At 40.1% G+C, this 10,850-nt stretch overlaps 1 protein-coding gene across 1 annotated transcript; it reads right to left on the bottom strand.

Moving 5' to 3' along the window:
• Positions 1 to 4,171: 4,171 nt before the first annotated feature.
• On the bottom strand, positions 4,172 to 4,486 carry LOC122753147 (SRA stem-loop-interacting RNA-binding protein, mitochondrial-like). The gene has a single exon (XM_044000296.1). It carries the CDS (start codon positions 4,484 to 4,486, stop codon positions 4,172 to 4,174), a length of 315 nt encoding a protein of 104 aa, XP_043856231.1.
• Between the last annotated feature and the right edge of the window lie 6,364 nt (positions 4,487 to 10,850).

Genomic DNA, 10,850 nt, shown 5'->3' on the forward strand with positions numbered 1-10,850 from the left:
AGCAACACCACTGCTAGGCTTATATCCCAAAGACATCCCCCAAAAGAGAAAAAGACCTATTTATACAAAAATATTTATAGCAGCTCTTTCTGTGGTGACTAAGAATTGGAAATCAAGAGAATTCCCATCATCTGGGGAATGGCTAAATTAGCTGTGGTATATAATGGTGATGGAATATTATTGTGCTATAAGAAATGACAAAGGGACAGCTAGGTGGTACAGTGGATAAAGCACCAACCCTGGATTCAGGAGTACCTAAGTTCAAATCCAGCCTCAGACACTTGACACTTACTAGCTTTGTGACCCTAGGCAAGTCACTTAACCCCAATTGCCTCGCACACACAAAAAACATGACAAGCAGGATGATTTCAGAAAGGCCTGGAAAGACTTGTATGAACTGATGTATAGTGAAGAGAGCAGAATCAAGAGAAAATTGTGCACAGAGAAAGCAATACTGTTTGATGAAGAATGGCTAAAGACTTAACTATCTATTCTGAACAATACAATGATCCAAGATAATCCCAAAAGACTTTTGATGAAACATACTATCCACCTCCAAAGAAAGAACTGATATTAATAGAACTGTAAAAAAATTTAATTATTAGCTCTAATCTAATCTGAAAATTTTATATACCTGGACTTATGAAAAATTATGATTATATGAAAAATTATAAGTTTAGAAAAATTATAATTGGGCCGTAAGTCCCATCTGGGTTGCCATTCAAATGTAGAAAAATTTGGAACTATCTTGGCTAATTTGGGGGCTAATTTGGCTGGAGGACTAAATCTGGGGACTTTAGACTAATTGGCTATCTGACTGCTATTAATTTAATGTGGGCCATTTATAAAGTTCCACCACACTGGTCCACTCCCAAAATTGATAAACTAAAAATTAAGAAGCCTCTTAACTAAATAATTAAAGCAGAGTTTATTTATGAGATACTATTTAAAATTAAGAATACAGGGAAATAAAATGTACAACCTGACTGCATATGGGTGTCTCTTTCCACCTGCTGGCCTGGAACCTTTTTAATACAATAAGGGCCAGTTGCTGCCTCTTGTCTTAGGGTATGTTCCACTTTCCTTGCTCAGCTACTTCTAACTCCGAGCCCCTTTCACTTTGTCTATCCCCCTGCATCTAACTTTCCTCTGCTGAACCCCTGTGTTTCTCTCTCACCGACCTCTCCTTCCGTTCTCCTAGTGCTCGTGTCCTTCTGTTCTCTTAATCTTCACTTTCTCCAACCTGTACCCCGTGCTGACCGCTTCTGTGCTCTCTGCTACCTCCTGTTCTGTCTGCTCCGTCAGTCTGCCCTCTGCCACCTTTGCCACCCCTCTGATCTTGTCAGCCCCCCTTAATCTTGTCCTTCAGCCTCTGTCCCTTCTTGCTCTTAGCTTTTCCTCCTTCCCCTGGCTCTTAGTACTCCAGCCTTTCTGCTCTCTTAATCTTGTCAGCTCCCCTTAATCTTGTCCACCGGCCTTCTAATCTTGTCCTTTTGCCTCCCCCTTTTCTCTTCACTAAAATCTCAGGGCTTTTTGCACCCCCCATACACACCAAGTTAATCCGCCAGCCAGGGCTGCGGCTGGTTGGGGGGGAGGGCTCTTGATCCTCTCATGCATACCACACCCAGGGCTCCAGGGACCCATACCCCTGCTGCATGCCTGGGTAGTTTTCTTTTTTTTTCCTTTTTTTTTGTGAGGCAATTGGGGTTAAGTGACTTGCCCAGGGTCACACAGCTAGTGTTAAGTGTCTGAGGCCAGATTTGAACTCAGGTCCTCCTGACTCCAGGGCCAGTGCTCTATCCACTGCGCCACCTAGCTGCCCCTACTGCGTGCCTAGGACCTCACCAGAGCCCGGCCTGGACGAGCCCGGGATCTCTCGGATAGATCCTCTCAGAGTGGAGGGAGCTGGGGCTTTCTCCCCCAGCTGTCTGACCTGGCATCTTGTACAGCCCATGGGGCTTTTTTGGCTCAGCTGAAGCAGAGGGGGAGGGGCACCAACACCTCCCACAGAGAAGAGACCCTGAAGGCCTAAGGCTTTCTAATCTCAGCCCAAAGGTAGGGTCCCCAAATCAAAATAAATTTCCACAGAACACAGACTGAAGCATGCTATTTTTCACTCTTTCATTTTTTTCTTTTATTCAAGTTTTCTTATACAAAATGACTAATACAGTAACATTTTATATAATCATACATGTATAACCTATATCTGATTGCTTACTGCCTCAGAGAGGGGGGAGGAGAAGGAGGGATAAAAATTGGAACCCAAAACTATAAATAAAAATGTTTATTACTTTTTAAAAAGAGAGAGAAAATAAAGAGGTGAGGATGACACCAAGGCTGTGAACCTGTTGGCTGGAAAGGTGGTTATGCCCTCTACAGCAATAGCAAAGTTTAGCAGAGTGGTGGGTTTGAGTAGAAAGATAATGTGGTGAGATCTACAATGTAGGTCACAACCCATTCCTAATTGTTCAACCTAGGAAACTCACTTTGACTCCAAATAAAAAGGAGGGAGGAGGAGGAGGATGCTAATTCACTGCTCAGAAACTCAGAGCCCCTTCTCTGAGGAGTCTTGCTGCAGACATATGGTGATCTGGGGGGAAAGGAGTGGGTATGCTTTGGAGCGTGGGACAAGGAATTTTTCCAATGGCTCTTGTAAAGTTGCTACTGTGAATGCATGGGTAGGGGTTATAATTTCTCAGCAGTCAGTACACTTCCCAGAAAGAGTGGTTGAGAGATTGCTCAACGGAGAATGGCACTGAATAGGGGAATGTTGGGGGATAAGAAAAGATGTTGTTAAAAAAAAAAGAAAGAAAAGATGTTTTGGATACAAACCCCACAATAATTGACTGTTGCTGAGAGTGGGATACCACTCACCCTACCATGGGCTGATTACATACCTCTTGGTTCAATACATGGCCCACTAGGTACCCCAAGGGCCTTGGAAACCGTGTGGGTACACATCAAGTGGGGAATGGCTGACAAGCTATGGTATATGTATGTGTACCATATATATGGTGTAATCCTTAGATTTGGTGTGTGTATGTGTGGGATTCATTCATTCATCAACCATTCATTAAATACTTATTATATACAAAGTATTATATGAGGGGAATACATAAATAATTAAGAATGGTCTTCAGTCATTTCTAGTGTCAGTGCTGATTTCCATTAACTTCTCTGGGATCCTTGTTATTATATAAAATCTCAACAGAGGCTAGATTGTAATTGAGTTGCTTCTGTCATGTCCTACTCTTCATGACCCCATTTGGGGTTTTGTGGCAAAATTACTGAAGTGGTTTGCCATGTCCTTCCCTAGCTCATTTTGCAGATGAGGGAAGAAAGGCAAACAGAGTTAAGTGACTTGCCCACCGTCACATAGCTAGTAATTGTCTGAGGCTGGGTTTGAACTCAGGTCTGCCTGACTCTAGGCCCAGCACTCTGCACAGCACCACTTAACTGCCCTGAGGCTAGATTAGATACTTGCTAAGTTAGTTTTTCCTATTTTTCTCTATCAGTTAGTTCTTGCTTAGCCAGTCAACACACACTTATTAAGTACTTATTATGTTCCAGGAATTGTGCTAAGTTATGGGGATACAAAGAAAGGAAAAAGCAGTCCCTCTTCTTCAGGAACTCATATTCTAATGGAAGGGACAATATTTAAATATCTATGTGCATATAAGATATATACAGGGTAGGTGGAAAGTAATCTCAGAGGGAAGGTATTAGCATGAAGGGAAAGCAGGAAAGGCTTCCCAAAGGTGAGGTTTTAGCTGTGACTTGGAGGAAGACAGGACAAAGAGGAGAAAAGGGGAGCATTCCAAGCATGGAGACAACCAGTGAAAGTGCAGCATTGTGAGATGGAATTTCAAGTGTGAAGAAAAGCAAGGAGGCTGGTCTTACTACAACATAAAATACAAAGAGAGTAAGTAAAGTATGAGAAATCTGAAAAAGTAGGAGGGGGCTAGTTTATAAAAGTCTTTAAAAGACAAATGGAGGCTTTTATATTTAATCCTGGTGGTAATAGGGAGTCACTGAAGTTTACTTTGTGTGGGAGGGGTGTGACATGGTCAAATCTGTCCTTTAGGAAGAACCTATATTAATAATAACTAGCATTTATATAGTTTTTCCATAGCATAATGTTTTTATTTCACAATTTATCAATACATTTATACTAATTCAGATTGTTCTTCTCCCTCATATTTTGACGTCTGTGTTTTTGGCAGTCAATATAGACTTTGACTCCATCAATGACATGACTTTCTTGATGTAATGCCCTTTGAAGTTCTTCTGAAGAAAATCCAACCCAACAAAAACCTTTATGAAAGCCTGTTTCTTTTTCAAATGGTAGGAAACATCTTCTTACAGTGCCAAATTGACTGAAGTGTTCTTTGATCTCATTAGCAGCCACCATCCAGGGAATGCGGTTGACAAAGATCGTGGCCAAATATTGCACTGTGGGCGAATGCAAAGACACCTCGGCCGCCATGGGGGAAGCCAGCAGCTCATGTATGCAAGACCCAGCAGCCAGCCACTCACCACTCTCCCATTTATATAGTTTTTAAGGCAGTGGTATTAAATTTAAACATATTCCTGCAGGCTACATATTGACTTTTTAAATCACACAATAACATTATTTGTGTTGTATAATATTTTCATTTCTTTTGTTAAACATTTTCCCAATTATATTTTGATCTGGTTCATGGCTGTACCTGGGAAGTTTATAAAGTGCTTTACATATGTTATCTGATTTGATCCTCACAACAATGCTGTGAAGTAGGTGCTATTATTATCCCATGAATAGTTGCTATATCTGAGGTGGCTAAAATTCTAGCTAGACTATCTAAAAATCTAACAAGTGGTTGCCAATAAATTAGAAGCTTTAGCAAGAGTTTAGATTTTTAAGCATTTATTAAGGAGCATAAGAATTTGGTGAGAAAGAGGCCAAGATGCCTTCATCTATCTATCTAAGGGAGCCAGCATCTCTGCTCCACTCCACATGAGGTCCCAGCAAAAGAGGCCCTCGCCCCTTCATCCCAGAAGCCTTCCACAAAAATGGAAACAGGGCCATCCACACACACAGTTCCAAGCTAATTGACTGGTAGCTTTAATCAACAGTATCCAGGAGCAAACATCACTTCCTGACTCCAAGGCCACATGGCTTATTCTCAGGCCAGAGCTCACAAAATGTTCCTCCCAGCAGGGGATGTTATTCCAACTCTCACAGTCCCCCCTGTGTTTCAGGTGAAGAAACATGGTTTTCTCACATGAAGCAATAACATTACAAATGCTTATGACTAACTAAGTAAAGGGAATTAAAAGAGAGAAAAAGAAATCGAGCAACACATTGACAAAGGCTAAAGGGGGCATTCCCCTATTAGCAGGTGGACATCACAAGCAGAAAATCTAAAGGGGGCACTCCCCTTTAGTAAGTGGACATTACAAACAGTGTATACAATGTGGAAAAGAAAAACAGGAAAATGTCCATTCAAGTCTTTGGAAGTCCTCTCTCAGATGATTCTTGGGATGTCCTCTGGGTGTAGTTGTGGAATGGAAGTCTTTTCAGGTGTTGATGTGTGGATGCTAGTAATCAGCCAGGAAAATTTCCTACAAAATTGAGCTTAACACAACTTTAAAATAGTATTGTCAATAATCAAATCAAACAATGAGCATTCTCAAAAACATGTCTAAGGGAATACAGAATCATAGTTGTTACACATAAAACATATAATAAAAACAAAAATTGAAACATTCTCTAAAACTTAATATTACCACAGTCCCCGCTGTGGAGGATAAATTGAGAAGACAGTTTTGATATTAATTTAGAAAATAATTTTTTAACTTTGTTTCATCACTTGTTGCATTATCTGCCTAATTATCCTCATGCCATTATAAGAAATTAAAGAATCTAATATAATTGGTAGCAAATGTCAAGGCCAAATCCAACATTGTATTTATCATGACACTTGAGATAATTATGGGGGTTACCATAAAAGAACAGAGAAATGATGGGAGATGAGCATTCCCACACTTGAGCAATATATACTGCCCATGCAGGATGCCAGGCTTAAAATAGGTGGATGGGATATACCTCCATTTCACTGAACATATTGGAGGAAACTGAGTCAGGCTTAATCAGATGCATGGGATTGAGATATCCATGGCATCAGGCATATTGGAGGGGGAATAGAAGGCAGGTGTAGAATGAGATGAGTGGGATGAAAACTTCCAGCCATCTGAACAATATTGTGGGGAAATGGAGCCAAAAGAAGCCAACCTCAGATGTTGCCAATAGCTATTCTTTTGGCCTTTCCCAAGTCAGTGCAGTACCTGGACTTCATACGTGTCTCCCCTTCTGTTAGAGTTCAATGCCTGCTTTTGTATGTGTTCCTCTCATGAAGACAATTAATGTCTTAAATGGTAAATTCCCATAATCCAAGTCTCATATGGATTTTAAATTTGAGGATAATGATCGCAAAAATGTGAATTTGCTTTGACTCAGAATAGAAGTTACAATGTGCAATAATTCCAAATAATTTAATACAAGTTAAAACACAATACAATCTTTTTTTTTTTTTTTTGCTGGGCAATGGGGGTTAAGTGACTTGCCCAGGGTCACACAGCTAGTAAGTCAAGTGTCTGAGGCCAGATTTGAACTCAGGTACTCCTGAATCCAAGGCCAGTGCTTTATCCACTGTGCCACCTAGCCGCCCCCCCATGCAATCTTTTTTTTTTTTTTAATGTATGAGGTATTTTATTTTTTCCATTACATGTAAAGATAGTTCTCAACTTTTGTTTATACATGCTTTACAATTTCAGATTTTTCTCCCTCCCACCCCTCCCTCTCCCGTCCCCTAGACAGCAGGTAATCTGATATAGGTTATATCTATATATCTCCATACATATACATATACATATACATATATATATATACACACACACACATATATATATATACACATAATAACATTAATCCTATTTCTGCATTAATCCTGTTACAAGAGAAAGAATCAGAGCAGTGATGCAAAACCTTAAAATAGAAAGAAAAAAAAAACCAACAGCACCCAAAACAAAAGAAATAATATGGTTCAATCAGCATCTATACTCCACAGTTCTTTCTTTCTTTTTTTTTCTTGGATTTGGAGATCCTCTTCTATCATGAGTTCCCTGGAACTCTTCTGTACCATTGCATTGGTGAGAAGAATATAGTCCATCACAGTAGGTCAACACTCAATGTTGATGATACTGTGTACAGTGTTCTTCTGGTTCTGCTCATCTCACTCATCATCAGCTCACGTAAGATCCTCCAGGTTTCTCTGAACTCTTCCTGCTCATCATTTCTTCCCATACAATCTTAAAAGAATAAGAATATTTACAAAAATAAGCTCATACTATTGAGTTCAAAATATAGTTGCAATAGCATAAAAAAGAAACCTTTATGTAACATTTAAACATTAAACATTTTAATTAAAATTTTAAAAATGTAATATATGCTTATCAAAAATAATACTTGTAAAATCAATTTACACTTGCCATGGCAACCAATTTGCCAGGAAAATTATTTATAGACCCAGTTTTACAGATGAAGAAACCAAGTCAGAGAAAGGTTAAGTAACTTGCCCGGGATTGCCCTGTTAGTAAATGTCTGAGATAAGATTGCTGCCTTCAAGTCCAACACAATACACAAACTGCACCGCCTATAGCTGCCTTTTCTTTGGTTCTCTACTCAAGGAGAGTTTTAAGCAACACAGTACCTTGCCAGTCCTTGACAAAATTATGAGGTGACTCAAGATTTGTGGTTTAGTGAAAAGAAATCTTCATTTGGAGTAATAGGTTGCAGGTTCAAATCTTGGTCTCCATAAGCCTCAGTTCCCTTATCTCTAAAATGAGGAAGTTGGACTAGACCTCTAAGGTCCCTTCTAACTAAGACTGCTTTGGGGAGACCTCTGTACTCTCTTCCTCTCATTCAGTACTTCTCCACATCTTTCTCAGCTCTAGGGTAGAACCAATCTCCAGTGCAAGATTCCAGCAAAGCAGCTCCTACCAAGGTCGTTGGCTAACACATTGAGTAGAACTGGGTCATCCCAACAGCTAAAACCAAGCAGGCAACATGCATGATTGAATTATAATGGAAAGAATATAGGTTCTAGAGTCAGAGGACATGGGCCCCAATTCTTCCTCTGACACCATCTCCGTGACTTGCAGTAATTCACTTAACCTTAACTAGGTCCCATTTTCCTCATTTGTAAAATGGATAGGTTGAACTAGATGACCTATGAGGTCTCTTCTAGATCTATGATCTGCATGCATCATTTAATTTGGGCATAACTTCATTTCAGTCATATTGTCTGTCTCATAAGAATTGTTGCTAAGAGTTTTCTTTCTAAGCATATTTGTATGTTTTACATAGGTTTGGGCATGTTTTCCATGTCAGTGAAGATAAATGGTCTAGTGGATAGAGCATTTAATCCAAAGCAAAAGAATCACAAAAGATCATGTAACTATTGCTTAAAGTGAGAGGGACCTTCTTACTCCGTTCCAGTTTTTAATAATTCTAATTGTCAGGAAGGCTTTCAAGACATCAAACCTCTTTACGATTTCTACCTATTAATCCTAGACTGGGTTTTGGTTTTAGCTAGCATTTATATAACACTTTAAAGTTTGCAAAGCATTTTGCAAACATCTCATTTAATTCTCACAACAACCTTGGCAGGTAAATACTGTGATTATTCCCTTTTTATAGATGGGTAAACTGAGGCATAGGGCAAGTGATTTGCCTAGGGTCACACAGCTAGGAAGTATCTAAGGCTAAATTTGAACTCAGGTCTTCTAATACTCTATCCACTATGCCAACTAATTAGCAGCCTCTCTGGGGCCAATCAGAACAGGTCTACTCACTTTTCCATATGACAGCTCTTCAAATTACTTAAAGAGAGATGTGAAAACCATACAATTCTTTTCTTCTTCAGGTTTTTGGTTGCTGTTCAGTCATGTTGATTCTTTGTGATTCCATTTGCCGATTTCCTTTGCAAAGATCCTGGAGTGGTTTGCCATTTCCTTCTGCAGCTCATTTTACAGATGAGGAAATGTGCAACAACAAAAAAATTAACTTTTCTAATCTGAGAAAACTTATAGCTGCACTTATATGAAAAATTATAACTTTAGAAAAATTATAATTGGGCCGTAAGTCCTGCTGCGGTCGCCATTCAAATGCAAAAATATTTTTAACTAGCTTAGGGGGGGACTAATCTGAATGCAGGGGTACCTAATCTGGGGGCTGTTGACTGTTTGACTATCTGACTGCTATTAATTTAACATGGGCCGTTTATAAAATTTTTCCACACTGCTCCACTCCCAAACTGATAAGCAAAAGATTAAGAATCCTCTTCCAATTTAATAGCAGAGGATTTATTTATGAGATACAATTTAAAATTAAGAATACAGGAAAATAAAATGTACAACCTGAATGCTTTCCAGCACATCTCTCTCCTCCCACCACACTTGGAACTTTTTTAGTGTTCTCCTGCATCTCTGTACCAACCGACCTTCTTCTAGCCTCCCCCTCACTGAAAAGCCTCCTGCTTCATGTTTTAACTTCTCTCTCACTACTGTAGCCTCAGTCTCCTTTGCGAACCCCCTTTCTGTCTAAATTCTCTCTCTGTACTGCTGCTGAACCCTGAAAAGCCCCTTACTCCATAAGGCTCCTTCTTCTGTCTGCCCCCCTCAGCATCTCTACCTTCTTTGTATCATAGCCCTTTCTCCCTCCTCCTGTACCGTCTCCTTCTCTCTTGTCAGCCCCCTTTTTATTAACCTGTTCTCCCAGGTGAAACTCGGGGCTGGCCACCCCCAGGGCCAGCCAAGCCCTGTGCTTCATGAGCATGCAGCTGGGGCTGGGCGAAGCAAACCCCAGCGTCCCTGAGGGTTTTTGTGGGCCTTTCCGCTGTGCGAACAGGTTTACGACATGCCGTTCAGGGTTAAGTGACTTGTCCTAGGTCACACAGCTAGTGTCTGAGGCCGTATTTGAACTCAGAAAGATAACTTCCTGATTTCATTTCCTACCCTCTATCCACTGTGCCATCTAGCTGCCCCTTCTCCAGGCTAAATATCACCTAGTTCTTCCCCATAAATGGTAACTTATTCCTTTTAACATGAAAGACTTTCAGCTGCTGTAAACATCCAGGTGCCCTGATTCCAGGAAACAGCAGATGGTGCTATGGTCTTTTCTTAAGCACAGGGAGAGAAGAGGGAGGAAAAAGGAGAGGTTGTTTTTCCAAAAATTGAATCCCAACATTATGGAAAGGTTTTTCCATTTGAGATGCCTGAATTATTTTACTTCTTTTTATTTACTGAGTTCAGGAAGCTGTTGTCTCTAATGGAGAAAAAGCAGAAAAGCTGCTTTCAGAAAGGAATTTGGGGCCAGCTCCCCAAAAGGTAGAGAAAAATCCCGAGATTTTCCTAATTGTACCTAAAGGGCTTTGTTCACAGAAAGCTGGGTTCTGGAAGCAATAAGTGTTGTGAAATCATTCCCCCAAATCAGCCAAAGAATATGCCAATTCAGCAAGTATGGATGGGTGGAGTGGTACCATAAATTCTGTTAGTCATCCTAAGGCTCCCTTTGTGGAAAGTAAATTGACTTTGTAACTAAATTTCTAAAAGTTATTTCACAATCTTGGGAGCTATCTTAGATTATTCTTCCTTTGTGTCTCTTTTCTAATCAGTTACTGGCCCATCAATTCTACCTCTGCAATATTTCTTTTCTATCCCCCCCTCCTCTCTCTCTTCCCATTGATCCCACCCACCCTTGGACTGGAATCTTGAATAAATAAAGGCTTGGTTTTTTTGTTTGTTTGGGT

Source organism: Dromiciops gliroides, chromosome 1, assembly GCF_019393635.1.
Source record: "Dromiciops gliroides isolate mDroGli1 chromosome 1, mDroGli1.pri, whole genome shotgun sequence".
Taxonomy (NCBI): domain Eukaryota; kingdom Metazoa; phylum Chordata; class Mammalia; order Microbiotheria; family Microbiotheriidae; genus Dromiciops; species Dromiciops gliroides.